The sequence below is a fragment of the Nerophis lumbriciformis genome, linkage group LG23, assembly GCF_033978685.3.
Source record: "Nerophis lumbriciformis linkage group LG23, RoL_Nlum_v2.1, whole genome shotgun sequence".
Taxonomy (NCBI): Eukaryota; Metazoa; Chordata; class Actinopteri; order Syngnathiformes; family Syngnathidae; genus Nerophis; species Nerophis lumbriciformis.
The window spans coordinates 6,106,361-6,125,578 of record NC_084570.2 but is presented as its reverse complement, the minus strand read 5'-3'; the positions used below and the strand labels follow the sequence as shown (position 1 = coordinate 6,125,578).

At 41.3% G+C, this 19,218-nt stretch overlaps 1 protein-coding gene across 3 annotated transcripts in view; it reads right to left on the bottom strand.

Moving 5' to 3' along the window:
* Positions 1 to 19,218, bottom strand: part of unc80 (unc-80 homolog (C. elegans)) — a 111,754-nt gene that overhangs the window by 53,579 nt on the left and 38,957 nt on the right. For 2 of the 3 annotated variants that reach the window (XM_061985283.1, XM_061985284.1), the window contains exons 19-32: positions 18,582 to 18,680; positions 18,226 to 18,434; positions 16,306 to 16,412; positions 16,062 to 16,215; positions 14,545 to 14,717; positions 12,159 to 12,371; positions 11,954 to 12,089; positions 11,749 to 11,882; positions 8,222 to 8,399; positions 7,936 to 8,145; positions 1,531 to 1,628; positions 1,242 to 1,448; positions 1,059 to 1,166; positions 852 to 990 (exon numbers count right to left, since the gene is read on the bottom strand). In XM_061985283.1, coding sequence (XP_061841267.1) covers positions 852 to 990; positions 1,059 to 1,166; positions 1,242 to 1,448; positions 1,531 to 1,628; positions 7,936 to 8,145; positions 8,222 to 8,399; positions 11,749 to 11,882; positions 11,954 to 12,089; positions 12,159 to 12,371; positions 14,545 to 14,717; positions 16,062 to 16,215; positions 16,306 to 16,412; positions 18,226 to 18,434; positions 18,582 to 18,680 — 2,165 coding nt within the window. Of the gene's footprint in view, positions 1 to 851; positions 991 to 1,058; positions 1,167 to 1,241; positions 1,449 to 1,530; positions 1,629 to 7,935; positions 8,146 to 8,221; positions 8,400 to 11,748; positions 11,883 to 11,953; positions 12,090 to 12,158; positions 12,372 to 14,544; positions 14,718 to 16,061; positions 16,216 to 16,305; positions 16,413 to 17,970; positions 18,016 to 18,225; positions 18,435 to 18,581; positions 18,681 to 19,218 lie in introns of all 3 variants that reach the window. The other variant, XM_061985282.1, reaches the window with a different exon arrangement.

Sequence of the window (19,218 nt, the reverse complement as noted above, 5' to 3'; positions counted from 1 at the left end):
TCTGTGGAACAACTTAGGGGAAGAGTTAAAAACCTGTTCTAACATGATTACATTTAAAAGACTGTTTAAAAAAGAAGTACTGAAGAAGTACGAGGAGGAAAGAGAGTGATGCCCTCAGCACAGAGCGAAGGGAGAGAGGTGTATGGTCAGAGAGTGTTTGGGTGTGTGTGTTTTGTCTCATCTTGTCTTGTCCCATAGTAACAGTGGTACTATTGTATTGTTAGTGTATAGGAGTTTTTCTTGTTTTTGTTTGTATGGTATTGTTCTTGTATTATATTGTTTATGTTAAATAGGGAGTGAGTGAGAGGGGTTGGGATATTATAAGCAATTGCTTCATCCAACCCCTTTTCAAGCCATGCATAAATGTCTCTGCCAAAATGTAAAAAAAAAAAAATGTGTGTTGTTGTATTGTGCAGGTTTGAAATAAATACTTCAAACAAAAAACTAAACTACAGACATTCGTAAACCGTTGCCTCCGTTGGGTCCTAGGACACCATCACCAATGCCAACCTGTGGGAACTCACCAAACAAGAACCAGTGGAACTGCAAATCAGGAGAAGGAAGTGGAGCTGGATAGGCCACACACTCAGAAAACCCAATAAATCAATCACCAAACAGGCACTAACATGGAACCCACAGGGAAAAAGAAACAGAGGGAGACCAAGAACAACCTGGAGAAGAAGCACGGAACAGGAGATGAGGGCTGAGGGGCTGTGATGGCAACAACTCGACCGAAGGGCACAAGACCGGAATGGATGGAAGGCTTTCGTCGGCGGCCTATGTTCCTCAGGGAATACTAAGGCCTAAGTAAGTAAGTAGATAGGAGCCTAAAACACTGCTCAAAGCTTTACCAGCAGCAGCTGCCATGTGTTCATCCACGCTGAGTAGCAGCTCCCAGGCTGCAGGCTGGACGTCTCCGTACATGTCATCAGTAAGGATGGGAGCAGCTTTGATGAGCAGAGAGAGGGGAGCAGGTGACAAGCTCATCACCTGAGGGAGACACAGGTCTAAGACACCATTCAAACAATACAAAGCCAAAAGCCATGCCATCGCATCACCTGGTTTCTGATGTACTTCAACATCCCGGTGTCTTTCTTCCCTTCAATGTTGGTGTCAGTGGGCCTCCTCTTCATGGATGGAGTCCTCAGGCATGACTTGTCAGAACACTAAAGTCAAACAGACTCTCAGAGACGCAGACGAGAACAACGTTGGGTCAGGTAAGTTCTGACAGTGAAACGTACTTCTTTGTTTTTCTGCGCGCGTGCGCTTATTATGCCGGTGGTAGCGGCGCTGTCCTCTCTTAGGCTGTCGACTGTTTCTCCGTACACGAGCTTGATGGCGCGGACCAATCGGGCGCAGGAGCGGCTGTGGTGCTGGTAGCAGCGCGGGTGGCAGAAGTCAATGTGGGTGCAGATGAAGCTCTGCTGGTTGCACAGCAGAATCATGATCTGGGTCGGGATAGAAGGCGCACATGAAGGGGAAGAAACATGAAGGGCAGCGAAAGAGTCATACACATTGTGATAAACATACGTGGAGCCATGACATGTTGCGATGGTAGTTGTCTTCTGTGCCACTTCCGCTTTGGCCCTCGGGCTCTATACTGGGTTCGCTGGTACTGCCAGGGCTACCTGCATGACGAAACATGATAGAAGACAACAATGTATCTTACTGGGCATGCTACAATTGATACGATACGCGTATACAATGGTGGGTCATTCATTTGCATCCCTAGGAAATATATAAATGCATGACAAAATTAACTTATTTTATTATGTAAAATGTCCTGCTCATTGATCTGATATAATATCAAATAAATACAAATTAAAAGATCAATTTATATTAAAACTCTTTGGTCAACTTTTAAGCAGAAGGGTTTAATCTCTCTCCTGTGCTAGTTTGAAGCCGACACGACAAACGCGCTCAGAGGAGATAATGTTTGAAAAAAGGTGACCGGTTTTTACAAAACTTTTGTTTTGAAGGGGGAATTGCAAACTTCCTGTTGATTTTTGCTGGGGGTTGTCAATATATGAAATGTAGGTATAAGTGAGACCTACACAGAGGTTTTTGTTTCATGTCTCTAAGACATTCCTACTGGAAGTTACAGGCAGTTTTGTCTGAGTTTTCTTCCTAGGAGCAGTTGTGTCTGTTTTCTTCCTAGGGGGCGCTAGAGCGCAATTCTGAGTTTTATTTTTTATTTTTTTTATTAGATCGCAATTTTTGCCAGTCCTGATGTGTGTGTCTAGTTTGGTGAGTTTTGAAGCATGTTAAGGGGGTCAAATTACAGCTCAAAGAGGCAAACGTGACAGTTTTTACTACATTTTTGTTTTGAAGGGGGAATTGCGAACTTCCTGTTGATTTATGTTAAAAGATGTTAATGTATGAAATCTAGGTCTAAAGCAGACCTACATAGAGGTTTTTGTTTCATGTCTCTACGACATTCCTACCGGAAGTTACAAGCAGTTTTGTCTGTGTTTTTTCCTAGGGGGCGCTGGAGCGTAATTTTGAGTTTTGGGGTTTGGTTTTTTGATTAGATGGCAATTTTCGCCAGTCCTGATGTGTGTGTCAAATATGGTGAGTTTTGAAGCATGTTAAGGGGGTCAAATTACAGTTCAAAGAGGCGGCGGAATAATAATAAAAAAAACCTTACAATTACAATAGGGTCCTCTGTCCCAAAAGGAACATTGCGGTCCCTAACTAGATACACTGGAAAAATAGCATTTGTTGCATGTCCTCGCTTCCTAAAATTAAATAAATTAAATATGACCATTTAAATCATTCAGATATGTTATATATTTTAACATATATTTGTGTGACTCCTTTGTTAGAATAATTATGTATATATTATCATCATAACTTTATGCTTAAGGGCCGTTGCTATAAATTATTGTCAATTGTACTGAAGTGGTATTTTTTATCTGTGCAAGCTGGCAATCCAAAAGGTTGCCAGTCGTCTTTATCAGTGTTGTGTCCAGACTCGGCCTGCTGACTACCAAGGCCGAACACCGCCGTGACACAGACAGAGCAGAGACAAGGCGATATGACCTGCGTCAACTAATTTTCATTTATTCTATAATCATATATTGTGTCTAACTGGAGTTGTCGAGATTACCCCCTTCCCTCAGCGACAGCTTCAGTGATGTAACAGGGACCTTCCAAATAAATAGAAGAGGCGCGCAGGCTTGACTTTTAGAACGTAGTTTGGATCTGTAACTAGAATACAGCCCAAAACATGTGTCTCCTCATGAGTTAAATTGAACTCTGTCTCTGCATGATTCCTTGCTTCTTGTCTGATTATGAGATGTCATCAGTGTTTGAACCTGACATCCTTATCCCAACTATACTTTCATTTAATTTTGTTGAAAAAGAAAATAGTTAAAATTCCCACTTCAGTCAGTTACCACCTATAAGAAAATTGTGGAATATTCCAAAAGTGTTTGAAGGTCATGTGCAGGCCAAGAATAATACATTTTTCGGTATATTGGATGATGTTTCAACTCTGCAGGTCGGTGGTTAAAATCTCAGCAGTGTTCTGTCAGCTTTTTGTTTATTATGTTGTTTATTAAAAAAAAAGTAATCCCTGTAATGTGCTTACTGTCAACATGGTACTAGCATAAATGCCATGCGGCTGTTTTTCATGAACAGATTTTTCTAATTCCATGCTAAAAACTCACTCCTGTTAATTTCAGTGCTGTTACTCAAATTAGTCATCTTCAGCTTATGGACCTTTTACAAAAATGTAATAAAGTCTGGGCCAATACACATTCTGAGTAGTTAAATGTGTATTATCAGATTTACAATTAAAAAAATAGACAAACATTTTAACATATTCTGAGAGTTACAAACAATATGCTACTGATGCGGTGGAATGACCTATGTACCATAAGTGCTGTTTTAAAAGGGTTTCAATAAGAAACAGTGAATTTCTTTTTGACTGACATTGAATTTAAGGGAAAAATCATACAATTGCATAAAAATGTAAATGTTACCAGTGTTGGTCAGCTTACTTTAAAAAATTAATTAGTTAGTTACAAATTACTTCTCCCAAAAAGTAATTAGTAACTCAGTTACCTCATTGTAAGAGCAATTAGTTACTCAACAAAGTCACTATGACGTTTTTCATTTCGATATTTTGTACGCGATTACGTTCGATAACATCTTTAATCTCAAAGACGTTTACATTAACTGGTTGAGGAATAAAAACACTGTATACAGTATTTTAGAACATTTAGCATTTATCTGAAATCAATAGATTGCAGTGTGCCATATGAAATGCATTGAAATACAAATGTATAAAAACATACATTTTACATAAAGTAACAACATTAAATATTGAAAGTACAAAATGTAACCTTATGTGAAAAAACACAAAAGAACATTTGGGCTTTACTAAATTACTAAATACAGCCTGAAAGAACGTAAGATAAACTGTTAGCGAGTTTTGGAGAAATAAATGACATGCAATTAAAGGTGCCATATGTAGATATTTAATGTCAAGTCATCATTAAATGGCCGTGATATGTCAAAAGGCAGTAATAAATCATGTTCTTTTCGAATATCTCTATAACTGATAACGATAGTTCAGCCGGGATATGCTCATTTCAAAATTAGATTTACAGCCCCGAAATCTTGTTATTGTTTTAATTTCGATGCCCTGCCCTCCACCGTTTGACCAATTAGAAAGTCTGCAAGTGGGTTACATCCAGGTTGCCAGTCACGCGCCACCATCTTCGTCGAGCTACTGCCACTGGTATAGTTACTAAACATGTCAGACCTTAGTAAATCGATTCTCAATTTTTTCATGACAAAGCCAGGAACAAATCAAGGATTTGTATCGGGGATGCCTTTGAAAGATGGAGACGATTGAAGGCAGAGAAGATTTTTTCATCTGACACCAAACTTGCTAATTTCCTCTTTGATAAGTTCGTAAGGCATGTACGTTTTCTTATTACTTGTAATAAATGGAAATGGACATTTCGTATGTAAACTATGTTGTCCAGTACAGTCTATGATCTTGTCTAACAAAGTTAGTATGTTCGTGCAAAGAATGCTTAGCATGCTAGTCCGGTCAATGACACATCGACATACAGGCTAACGGGGGAAATATATGCCCATTAGCCTGTATGTCGATGTGTCATCCAACTGACAGGGAAAAGTATATTTTCGACAAATAAAACCTATTTGGATATGGGTAGTGTCAGTGCCTATTTCGTTCTCAATATGCTGATATGCTGAGGAAATAGGTTCCAACATTAGCACGGCTAATTGCGGTTTCTGGTACTGTATGCATCAGGCACATATGGGATGGTATTGGCTTGGCACAATATAATGCATTGCATGTAATGATTTTCTACGTTGTGTATGACATGGTAGTACGCTATATGATTTATGCATAACGTGGATTTTGCGTAACGTGGGTTGGCTCATAGAATCGTACTCTGCACTGAAAGATGGTGATGTGCGTACATGGAAGAGAATGCAGTGCGTCAGGTTGGATGCAACATGGGGTTATGCTGAACGAAATGCGGCGGTAATTCTACTGTTGGCCTTGGCATGTCATCAAAGTAAGCCTATGCGATATATAATATATTATTGTACATTATATATTTTTCGATGGTGGTCTGTGCGGTCAAACTAAACATTTTAGCAGGGTGATGCCAACAGTCTATCCCGACTAAAATATTGCTGCGTAACTTTACGAATACCTTTGGCTAATCGACATTAGTAAAATGTGGCATAATTACTTAGTAAACCATCTTGCAAGAAGCATAACACCGTAGGACTCGTCGATTGCCATTTGAAGTTCCTTGGAGTAGGATTCGGATTCGTCTGCGAGTGGGGGACTACAGAATTTTGACCGTGATTGCAGTACCATTTCTGGCCGGATTACTCCATTTGGCTCCTTTAAGTAAAACTTTCAAAAATGTTCCTCGATGACATTCTGACAATAAATTGCATTTGGGTACAAGTATTGGGGTCTTTTCCAAAGCTAATTTGATAATATGATAAAATGTGATGAGTCTGATTAAAAAAAGTGGCTGCATTTGGGCTTGGGGTTGGGTTAGAAGCAACAAGTGTCATGTTTGCAGGTGTTGATGTGAGGTACGAATCGAGTTGTTTGAGGCAGACGTGAATGAACGCGTTTTTCCTTGACATAGCGTTTATGTTACATAAACATTCTTGCCTTTAATCGCAATGAGCGGAACGCAGTGCCTGTACTTTTAGTTTGAGAACGCTACCTTTGAATTTCCCTGTCTCAGGCAATCAGAGTGGAGCGGTCTTGTTGTGTGTCAGTCAGAGCAGCGTGAGCAGGGCAGGATTCGCCCACCCAGCCAATCATCAGCGCATTCACAACGGCGTAATCATCCCTACCCTTTCTCTCTGCCTGCAGCGGATGTGTGGCCAAAACCTGACACCCTGCGCTTCATTTAACCAAAATGTAGTAAGGAGCCACTTAACATTCTCAGTAACGGTGGGAACAGTAATTAATTAGATTACTCGTTACTGAAAAAATAACGCCATTAGTAACAGCGTTTTACTCTAAAGCGTCATACCAACACTCAGTGTTACACACAGTGTTGGGACTAACGCGTTACTGTAACGCTGTTAGTTTCGGCGGTATCTAGTAATCTAACGCGTTATTATTTTATATTCAGTAACTCAGTTACCGTTACTACATGATGCGTTACTACAAAAAAAATTACGTAAAATAACGCAGTATCGGTTAGAAACAGAAAATCTGAGTGTGTTTTATTGGAGCGCTGCAGTGTCGTCCTTCTGATTCTTCTTGTGTCGCAAGCCGGAGAAGAGAGACGCGCGCTCTGTGTGTGTCTGGGTGTGGGTGTAGGGAGGGAGGGGGGAGGGCGTGTATGATCATGGCGGAGCTGCAGTTGAGATTGTTAACATGTAGATATTCTCACTACTTTTCTTTTGTCGAGCACAAAGAAAATAACATTTTAGTTAAATGTAAGTTGTGTCTTGGATCAAAGATCCCATCTACTGCCCAAAACAGCAATTCAAATCTGCTGAAACAGCTACAAAAGCAACATGCTTCGACGAAGCTAGTAAAGAGAGACACAGACTCCGATGCCACTTCCCCTCCACCACCACAATTTAAGGATTAACTCTGCCTCTGCTCATCATTCAGCACTGAAGGTACGCACTCTGTCAATTCTCTTATATACTCTTTCATTCTAGACTTTAGAGTGTTTGATTATCACATCACTCTAAATGTATAGACTATAAAGTTCACAAACATAAAGAGGGATCCTAGTGGGTCAGGCCAATCTTTCCTTATCTCTAAACTAAAACTGGGGAAATGCGTAGCATGTTCTGGGCTTCAGACATGATTTTATTTCAGAATTCCTTGAGAAAAAAACGCCTGGTTAGGCTTTGTGTATGTCGTGTGTGCCTTCCTTGCTTTACAGCTATGTTGTTATTATGCTGTTTGTTACTTATGTATGTTATGTTGCAGCTATTTAAAATAGTTTTGTCAATTTGTTCTGGCCTGAAATAAATTGGCCCTTTGAAACATATCTTTGTCTTTGTGTGTTGTATGTAGACCACATTGCTCAGCAGAGTTCAGTGATGCAAATGCATGTCAAGTCGATCAACAGATTGTATTATTCTCCAGTGCAATAACAGTACTGAAATGAAGGCTAAAAGGGCATTAATGGGAGCTTAAAAAAAAAAAAGAAGAAAAAAAGAAGTAACTAATAGTTACTTTTCACAGTAATGCATTACTTTTTGGTGTAAGTAACTGAGTTAGTAACTGAGTTACTTTTGAAATAAAGTAACTAGTAACTGTAACTGGTTTTCAGTAACTAACCCAACACTGGTTACACACACGTAAGCCATCCAAAACCATATCCGATGTGGGTTTCCAGTTAATCTCAGTAAACAGAAAAACGATTTCAAAAAGTTTGGACCTTAATTTACCAATATCTGTGACAGTATCCCTGCTGTTTGTTTGTGAAAGTATCCCCTCCTCGTTTTCTGACTCTGAATCCTGTCGGGACATCTTGGTGCTCTTCAGGCTTCCCGCCCTTCGAATGGACGACAAAGAGCCACCCTTTTTTACACGGAAGCTGCGGGCTCCTTTGATTTGCAGCAACCGTGAGCCTCCAATACGAATCTTCCGTATGGGCACTGGAGAGAGGTCATGGGGACGTAACTGAACAAATAACAAAAAACCTGAGATATATCTGTTCCTATGACAGCTTACCGGCACCCTCCTGGGTCTTTTTGTCATCACATGTGGTGTCTGACTTCAGAGTGTGGCTGCTGCTGTTTAGCGAGTCATGGCCGTCCTCATCATCCAAGATACCCGCAAAGCTGATCTTCCGCTCATAGCGATGACGACCGAGCTCAGGGTCCAGACGCAGGCGGCAGCTGTCTAAATCCTACAGGATAAAAGATACACCACAAACAGGTTGCCAGGACACACACAAAAGCCTTCTTTCCACCATGCGGTACAGCTCACTTCAGCTTGTTATCATGATTTTGAACAGTAAACATTTAGAGGTTTTTATGGGCATCATCATAGTTGCAGGAGTGACGTGACACGGTAAGCAAATAATAATAATTTCATGCCAGATGAAGACACTTCTTTTTCCTTTCATGTGTGGGTGTGACAATTAGGAGTGTCCCGATACAACATTTTTACCAATATTGGAGCCTTGAGTGTGAGTCCATACCGATATAGATCCACTCAGAACAATTTTGTAGTGTGTATTGGTTAAAAGGGCTTCATCAAGTGAAATTACTCAAACAGAGAACAATGGTAGGTATGAAAAACGCTTTCTGCCCGAGTGCAGCTGGGATAGGCTGCACCCCCCTATCTTTAATTAATAATAACAATAATAATTAATTTAGTTAAGCTCATGACGCGTTTCTTATTGAATACTTTCAATACAATTCTTTGGAGATATGTATTTGATATTCAACTATAATCATTCGATACTTGTTTATATTGATACATGTTGTGTTTCAGACTGCAATATTGCTCACTTAACATTATGTATGTTTAGCTTGTGTGTTATAGCGTGCTTAGCTGTTGTGTAGCTGCTAGCTTCTAGTAGCCTATAGCCTACAATGTTTTACAATTTGTAAATGGCTTCACTAAAATATAACAGACAGAACTTGTTTGCTTATTGGAGTACATTTGGCTATTAACTGGTTGTTGAGCTTTGTACAAATACATATGCAGTAGGACTGCTTGTATTGGAGCTACTTTTTTTCTGATATCACAGATATCAATATCAGGACACTCCTAGAGCCTGATTTACTAAGATCTAAATACCTCATGCTATCCATCCATCCATTTTCTACCGCTTATTCCCTTTGGGGTCGCGGGGGGCGCTGGAGCCTATCTCAGCTACAATCGGGCGGAAGGTGGGGTACACCTCACGCTAAACAGCATGTGCAATTTATAAAAATGCGTGTGATCTACTAACACTGCATGTGCAAATGAAAATTGTCGCAGGCCGCCCTATTTAAATGAGGATTTTGCGTGTGCTATACGGTGCATCATCACAGAGATACTCTCCTTTACTGCACATTCATGTTATCATGCTCCTACCTGTGGCGTTTTGTTATGTTTTCAAACAAGCAGGAGACATGTCCTACTTTTTATGGGCATTTTAGAAGCAGTCCTGCAGTGCATCTACATTGACACCTCTTCTTTTTTTTAACCGCTCTCAGTGCGCTCATTGGAGAGAGGCTGCACTTACTCCGCTCAAGATGCAAAAAATGCATACCGTATTTTTCGGATTATAAATCGCAGTTTTTTTCATAGTTTGGCCGGGGGTGCAATTTATACTCTGGAACGACTTATGTATGAAATTATTAACACATTACCGTAAAATATCAAATAATATTATTTATCTAATTCACGTAAGAGACTAGACGTATATCAGCAATCGTCACACACACACGTCAACCAATAACAATTTGGCGGGGGTGGGTCATGGCAGAAGTGCATTGTGAAAAAAAAGATGCTACCTGCTACTACTTCCGTACCTATGAAAATAGATCATTTCAACATTGGCGGTAAATTATAAAAACTGAGAAGGGCTGAACAAAAATGGCATGGCAAAATGATATACTGCAGGTTACAAGCTGGACGTAGTGAAATATGCAGCAGAAAACGGCGAGAGGAAGCGGCGCATTGTCTACCTTTGGAGTTGGCAGAGTTGTTTAGAAGCGACACCGAGGCAGAAGATTTCATGGGATTTAGAGATTAGGAGTGACAGATTGTTTGGTAAACGTATAGCATGTTCTATATGTTATAGTTATTGGAATGACTCTTACCATATGTTACATTAACATACCAGACACGTTCTCAGTTGGTTATTTATGCCTCATATAACGTACACTTATTCAGCGTGTTGTTCACTATTCTTTATTTATTTTAAATTGCCTTTCAAATGTCTATTCTTGGTGTTGGGTTTTATCAAATAAATTTCCCCAAAAAATGCGACTTGCACTCCAGTGCGACTTATGTTTTTTTCCTTCTTTACTATGCATTTTCGGCCGGTGCGACTTATACTCCGGAGCGATTGAAATCCGAAAAATACGGCACTTAAATAATTTTTTTTAATCTAAAAAAAATATTTTAATAATATATATTCTATGTGGAAAAAATGAACGTCATTAAAAAAAAGACTAAAGGACACCAAAAAAGCATCAAATGAATTAGTTTTAATCATCTTTTTAGGTCTTCTGGCAGCTATAAAAGGATTTTGCTGAATAGACGATATGTCTAATATTTTTTTATTTCTGACCGTTCTAAATGTTGAAACACACACGTAGGATTTTTGTCTGTCCAACGTCCGTCTGTGCAGCACGAGCACCGATTCTGTATGTCATTTTGCACGTCTCTCTGACACATTCTAAATACAACGCAGAATAGTGCATGCAAAACAGTGATGAGTGTTGATAAATCACATCCATCCATCCATTTTCTACCGTTTGTCCCTTTCGGGGTTACGGGGGGTGCCGGAGCCTATCTCAGCTGCATTCGGGTAGAAGGCGGGGTACACCCTGGACAAGTCGCCACCTCATCACAGGGCCAACACAGACAGACAACATTCACACTCACATTCACACACTAGAGCCAATTTAGTGTTGCCAATCAACCTATCCCCAGGTGCATGTCTTTGGAGGTGGGAGGAAGCCGGAGTACCCGGAGGGAACTCACGCAGTCACGGGGAGAACATGCAAACTCCACACAGAAAGATCCCGAGCCTGGGATTGAACTCAGGACTACTCAGGACCTTCGTATTATGAGGCACATGCACTAACCCGTGTTCCACCGTGCTGCCCATCGCGCATGCTAAATAATTATATATGCATTTTCTTTAACAGGCTTTTGATGATTAGCATATATTTTGCATATTAATGAAGACAGAGATGCTAAATGGATTGCAAGCCTTATTCTGCTCACTTAACAGATGCAATACATTTTGCACACGTTTAACAGACCAGCATTGCGTGTGCTATCTGGTTAGCACCTGTTTCAGTACAAGCAAAAAAATCAGGCCCCTTGTGTCAATTATCTTAAAACCCATCAAAGGACTACGATGTGTCGAGCTCGTACCTCTGACAATGGTAATCCCACAAACGATTCTTAAAAGGTGGTAAGGAATGTAAGCAAAAACCTTCACAACTTTTCAATGTAAATGATTGCAAACTGAACCAAATGAAACTGCTTGGTGAAAATAGAGCTAAACATCAGATCAATAAAAGTACCACAAGTGGTTCCGTGCGTGGCCGAGGCAAGCAAGGAAAGGTTTCTCTCAGAAAAGTAGTTATTTCCAACAGCAGCTGGCAAGCAGCCATCTTCAGAGCAAATGGGCAGCCACATTTTGTCGGGTTGACTGTGTCTTGGGGAGGAGAAAGAAATAATGTAACAATATCAATGAAATCTTAATGAAGTATATTAAACGTTACATACTGTCATCTAAATAGTCCTCTTCTTCATCCTCCTTTCTCATTCTTCTTTTAGTCTCCTCATCGTAGATGTACCCAAGAATGTTGGCTGGACTCTCGCTGTCGTAGTGGCACAGTTCGCTTAGCCGTGTACCGATCGCCTATGCCAAGAAAGACATGAAGATGTGCACACTTGTCCATCTCGAACAACGAAACAAAATCGGACTCACATCTCCCCACTGGCAAAAATGTTTTGCTGCATTCCACTGGAGCTTCTGATTCCTTTTATTGCCTACTATAGGGGACCGGCCCCTGGACAGGCCTCTTTTGGTGATGTTGACATGGTGGCCCTTCATCCACTCCGGCCAGTTGCCACGGTTACAGCGATGGACAAATCGGGCACATTCAAGAAACAGGGAGGCTCGAGCAACAATGGGTGCTTCCTAGGAGAGGCGGAAGATGAAGTGAAGCAGGGTAGATGGACAAAGAGTACCGTATTTTTCAGACTATAAGTCGCAGTTTTTTTCATAGTTTAGCCAGGGGTGCGACTTATACTAAGGAGCGATTAATGTGTGAAATTATTAACACATTACCGTAAAATATCAAATAATATTATTTAGCTCATTCACGTAAGAGACTAGATGTATAAGATTTCATGGGATTTAGCGATTAGGAGTGACAGATTGTTTGGTAAACGTATATCATGTTCTATATGTTATAGTTACTTGAATGACTCTTACCATAATATGTTACGTTAACATACCAGGCACGTTCTCAGTTGGTTATTTATGCGTCATATAACGTACACTTATTCAGCCTGTTGTTCACTATTCTTTATTTATTTTAAATTGCCTTTCAAATGTCAATTGTTGGTGTTGGGTTTTATCAAATAAATTTCCCCCAAAAATGCAACTTATACTCCAGTGCGACTTATACAAACCTCGTTTCAATATGAGTTGGGAAATTGTGTTAGATGTAAATATAAACTGAATACAATGATTTGCAAATCATTTTCAACCCATATTCAATTGAATGCACTACAAAGACAAGATATTTGATGTTCAAACTCATAAACTTTTTTTTTTTTTTGCAAATAATAATGAACTTAGAATTTCATGGCTGCAACACGTGCCAAAGTAGTTGGGAAAGGGCATGTTCACCCCTGTGTTACAAGGCCTTTCCTTTTAACAACACTCAGTAAACGTTTGGGAACTGAGGAGACACATTTTTTAAGCTTCTCAGGTGGAATTCTTTCCCATTCTTGCTTGATGTACAGCTTAAGTTGTTCAACAGTCCGGGGGTCTTCGATTTTAGGCTTCATAATGCGCCACACATTTTCAATGGGAGACATGTCTGGACTACAGGCAGGCCAGTCTAGTACCCGCACTCTTTTACTATGAAGCCACGTTGATGTAACACGTGGCTTGGCATTATCTTGCTGAAATAAGCAGGGGCGTCCATGGTACCGTTGCTTGGATGGCAACATATGTTGCTCCAAAACCTGTATGTACCTTTCAGCATTAATGGCGCCTTCACAGATGTGTAAGTTACCCATGTCTTGGGCACTAATACACCCCCATACCATCACAGATGCTGGCTTTTACACTTTGCGCCTATAACAATCCGGATGGTTCTTTTCCTCTTTGGTCCGGAGGACACGACGTCCACAGTTTCCAAAAACAATTTGAAATGTGGACTCGTCAGACCACAGAACACTTTTCCACTTTGCATCAGTCCATCTTAGATGAGCTCAGGCCCAGCGAAGCAGACGGCGTTTCTGGGTGTTGTTGATAAACGGTTTTCGTCTTGCATAGGAGAGTTTTAACTTGCACTTACAGATGTAGCGACCAACTGTAGTTACTGACAGTGGGTTTCTGAAGTGCTCCTGAGCCCATGTGGTGATATCCTTTACAAACTGATGTCGCTTGTTGATGCAGTACAGCCTGAGGGATCAAAGGTCACGGGCTTAGCTGCTTACGTGCAGTGATTTCTCCAGATTCTCTGAACTCTTTGATGATATTACAGACCATAGATGGTGAAATCCCTAAATTCCTTGCAATAGCTGGTTGAGAAAGGTTTTTCTTAAACTGTCCAACAATTTGGTCACGCATTTGTTGACAAAGTGGTGACCCTCGCCCCATCCTTGTTTGTGAATGACTGAGCATTTCATGGAATCTACTTTTATACCCAATCATGGCACCCACCTGTTCCCAATTTGCCTGTTCACCTGTGGGATGTTCCAAATAAGTGTTTGATGAGCATTCCTCAACTTTATCAGTATTTATTGCCACCTTTCCCAACTTCTTTGTCACGTGTTGCTGGCATCAAATTCTAAAGTTAATGATTATTTGCAAAAAAAAAAAATGTTTATCAGTTTGAACATCAAATATGTTGTCTTTGTAGCATATTCAACTGAATATGGGTTGAAAAGGATTTGAAAATCATTGTATTCCGTTTATATTTACATCTAACACAATTTCCCAACTCTTATGGAAACGGGGTTTGTATATGTTTTTTTCGTTCTTTACTATGCATTTTCGGCCGGTGCGACTTATACTCCGGAGCGGTTTATACTCCGAAAAATACGTTATGCAAGATGAGGCTGAGGAGGAGTACCAAGTCCAAAGCAGCGGCGAGGATAGAGGCGTCGGGTATGGTCCCGGGCTCACAGCAGTTGAGCAGAAACTGGAAGCGTTTCATGCCCTGTCGGATTGCACCCAAGTTCACCACATTTTTGTTCTTCATCGCCTCCTGGCTGGCCGCGAGGCGCTCCTGGAAACCGTGGGGTCCTGGACAAAGGGGAAACTCATTTTAGAAAATAAAACGCATGTGGAGACTTCTCCTGAACAGGAAGTGCTGCAGCACCGCTGCCAAATGATACTAAGTGGAACATTATTGTCTGATCTATACAGTACAAGCATACTTGCCAACCCTCCCGAATTTTCCGGGAGACTCACGAATTTTAGTGCCTCTCCCGAAAATCTCCCGGGACAACCATTCTCCCGATTTCCAGCCGGGTTTAAGGCACGCCCCCTCCAGGTCCGTGTGGACCTGAGTGAGGACAGCCTGTCGTCACGTCCGCTTTTCCTTCATATAAACAGCGTGCCGGCCCAGTCACGTTATAATATCTACGGCTTTTGGCGAGTGCACAACTGCACACACAACAAGGGGACGAAGAAGAGACGAAGAAGTGACAGTCATTGCGACGGCGAGTGACGGAGAATAGAACGAGGATGCACAATTCAACCCTAAACTCACTCCTTCCCTGCAAATTAAATTTCACAGATGCTGCCTGTAATAAAGTGATCTAAGTTGTTTGTTGCCATCTCCTGGTGAATGTTGGGTATAGTGTTCTGTGGTTACTTTTTGGTTGGCCAACGGTTTACGTTGCATTGCGCACTCTGACAGCAAGTGTGGGAGTCAGTTGCATTGCATTGCACTTTCAAATACAACAGTGAATAGAGGAGTGTTATGTGTGTGTATATGTGTAAATAAATGAACACTGAAATTCAATATTTATTTTATTTATATGTATATATATATATATATATATATAGTAAAATACATATATATATACATATATATATAGCTATAATTAACTGAAAGTAAAGTATTTATTTTATTTATATATATATATATAAGAAATACTTGGATTTCAGTGAATTCTAGCTATAAATATACTCCTCCCCCTTAACCCCGGCCGCCTACCTAAAACCCCACCCCAAACCTCTCGAAATCGGAGGTCTCAAGGTTGGCAAGTATGAGTACAAGAGAGGGAAGAAACCTTGCTGAAACGACAAGTGTAATTACACAGAGAAAGGTTGTGTTCTTCTTTGTCTTAGGAAAATGGCACCTAACTCGTGACTGGAAGAGGCAACGCTGAAAGCAAGAGGTATGAACCGCACCACAGCAGAAAGATGGTTTAAAGGTCTAAACTATTTCTTGTAAGAAATAATGAGGTGGGTTGGGGGGGTATGACGGAGTGAAGCATGCACATTTGTTAACACAGCACAGGTTTACCACAGGAATCTTAAAACAACCCATTCCAAAGCAAAGATTAAAGCACACAGGTGGGAGAGAGTGATGGGGAGTGGGTGGGCAAGGAACAGCCGAGGGGTTTGGGGGAGGTCTACCATCTTTCTCTTCTGTGTGGTGAAGCTTGGATGGATTCCTCCTGCCAGACCTCCATTTACCGAGCCGCTTGAAGAAATTCTCTTCCTCGTCCCTGCCGTATTCCGGCCCCGCGGCGACCCCTTCTGATAGCTTGACGGCGCTGGTAAACTTCACCTGTTCATGCATGGACAAATACAACGGAAGGCCAAGTTTGTTGGGATGTCGGCGTCAAACAGCAACAGCGAGTACGTCTAGACTCCTGACCTTTGAACTCTGTCTTATGAAGGACAGTCGATCAACTGAGCTGATGTCCAAAAGGTCCTCCACACCGTCAGTAAGTCCGGAAAGAGAGGAACGTTTCAGCCAATTGCCTGGATACAGCATGAATAATGCCGTATAAGATGCTATACTTTTACATGCATATACAGCACCATAAAGGAAGCAGCCATACTGAGCAGTGACACACGAGGACGGACGGACAGCATTCATACAATCAGGGAAAGACACACTTTTGAAAGACAAAGAAGCCAAATGAAGGACGTCAGCTAACATCGTTTCGAAAAACCTCGCACAAGACGTCAGGATGTTGTAAAAGAAGCCGGCATACCTTGAATGACCTCAGATCAGTGAGAAGATCGAAGAATCAAAGCTTTTTCTTTGTCTTTTTTGCTACATTTATTTCAATGGCTAAACTAGTCTCAATAGGGGTGTTTGCAGAAGAACTATGTCTCCTATGTTTTATGTAATGACTATTTACTATGTGGTTAACTGCTTTTCATACTCTGTACTAGAGATGTCCGATAATGGCTTTTTTGCCGATATCCGATATTGTCCAACTCTTAATTACCGATACCGATATATACAGTTGTGGAATTAACACATTATTATGCCTAATTTTGTTATGATGCCCTCTGTGGATGCATTAAACAATGTAACAAGGTTTTCCAAAATAAATCAACTCAAGTTATGGAAAAAAGTGCCAACATGGCACTGCCATATTTATTACTGAAGTCACAAAGTGCAGTATTTTTTTTAACATGCCTCAAAACAGCAGCTTGGAATTTTGGACATGCTCTCCCTGAGAGAGCATGAGGAGGTTGAGGTGGGTGTGGTTGGAGGGGGGGGGTGTATATTGTAGCGTCCCGGAAGTTAGTGCTGCAAGGGGTTCTGGGTATTTGTTCTGTTGTGTTACAGTACGGATGTTCTCCCGAAATGTGTTTGTCATTCTTGTTTGGTGTGGGTTCACAGTGTGGCGCATATTTGTAACAGTGTTAAAGTTGTTTATACGGCCACCCTCAGTGTGACCTGTATGGCTGTTGATCAAGTATGCGTTGCATTCACTTGTGTGTGTGTCAACAGCCGTGGATGTTATGTGACTGGGCCGGCACGCAAAGGCAGTGCCCTCAAGGTTTATTGGCGCTCTGTACTTTTTCCTACGTCCGTGTACAAAGCGGCGTTTTAAAAAGTCATAAATTTTTTGTTGAAACCGATACCGATAATTTTGAAACCGATACTGATAATTTCCGATATTACATTTTAAAGCATTTATCGGCCGATAATATCGCTAGTCTGATATTATCGGACATCCCTACTTTAGATAGTTCAACAAGTTATGGGTGGATTTTGATGAATATTTCAGGAAATGAAATGGAATAAAGAACAAGTCATTGCATTTAGGATATCTGGGTCACCGTCTGCATTGAGGACAATTTTACTATTGGGCCTGGCGGACGTCTGTACTCCCAGAATGCTTTTCCAGTTCTTTACATTGTTCATATGCCTGTTGTGTCCTTCATCCATCTACATCTGAATTGTGCAACTTGCATCACACAGCTTGTCCTCGTCTGACCGTGCACACAAGGATGGGGAATGCAACACCAACACAAATAACAGGAAAATGACAACATGGATGGATCCCCGTCCACATACGTAAGACAGAGAGGGTGAGTGGTAGGTGAGTGGTCCTGCGGCATGCTGAGGTGAAAAAAGAGGAACACATACAAAAAGATGCCATGTTAGAGTGACAGGATGGTGCACATGGTGCATGGACGTGGAGAGGCGGTATTGATTCTTGAGTTGAAATGCGATCATGTGCGAGACAAAGTGACAGCAGATGAGCCAGCAAGTTAAGGACAGTCAGATACTCTTGATTGGTCTTTTGGCTTATTGGCTTACTGCACCTACCTATGGGTAGTTTAAGTTTCTTGCGAAGTGAAATACGTCTGGATCTTGATCGGGAACGCCGATCCGTGGTGGTGCCAGAGTGGGCAGTGGTGCAGTCTGAAGTGTCCTGTTCAGACTGGCTACTGGTGTCACTGGCAGCGCTCTGCGACTTAAACATCTTCCTCCAAAAGTCTTTCCTGCCGAGCAGAGCTCCCGGGATCTGATCCTCGCTGCAAAGACACATGCAGAGACAGCACATTTCAACTTGGAAAAAAAAGTTCATTTTGAACATTTTGTCTGGTTTTGAGTAGAGAAATGGCAGCTGGCTTGACATGGATGGGACAGTAAAATGGAAATGTGGTGAGGTGAACACTCACTGTTCGGGGGTGTGGGGGGGTCTGCTAGAGATGCAGCTGCGACACTCATCTGCAGCACTGGACACCTGACCCTTCTCCCCGGACACACCCGCCTCTGACCTGCACGCACACAGGCCAACACACACACAAACAAAGCGCTCAGGCCGTCTGACGCAATAAAACCCGCGAACCCATTTAAGAGTGCGAAGGAATAGCACACTTGCAGTGGCGTACACTTATCGCTCGCTATATCGTGCTTCAAATATCACGGCTTCACTTCATCGCAGACCAAAAAAAATATTTAAAGCATATTTTACATGTTTTTAGCCTAAATTCATTGGTAAACTAGGTTTTGCTTACGCATTATATCCATTACAGTGGAGTATTTGTCTTATGTTCTATTAATTATGTTGTGGCGATGTATATTGTAGCGTCCCGGAAGAGTTAGTGCTGCAAGGGGTTCTGGGTATTTGTTCTGTTGTGTTTATGTTGTGTTACGGTGCGGATGTTCTCCCGAAATGTGTTTGTCATTCTTGTTTGGTGTGGGTTCACAGTGTGGCGCATATTTGTAACAGTGTTAAAGTTGTTTATACGGCCACCCTCAGTGTGACCTGTATGGCTGTTGCCCAAGTATGCATGCATTCACTTGTGTGTGTGA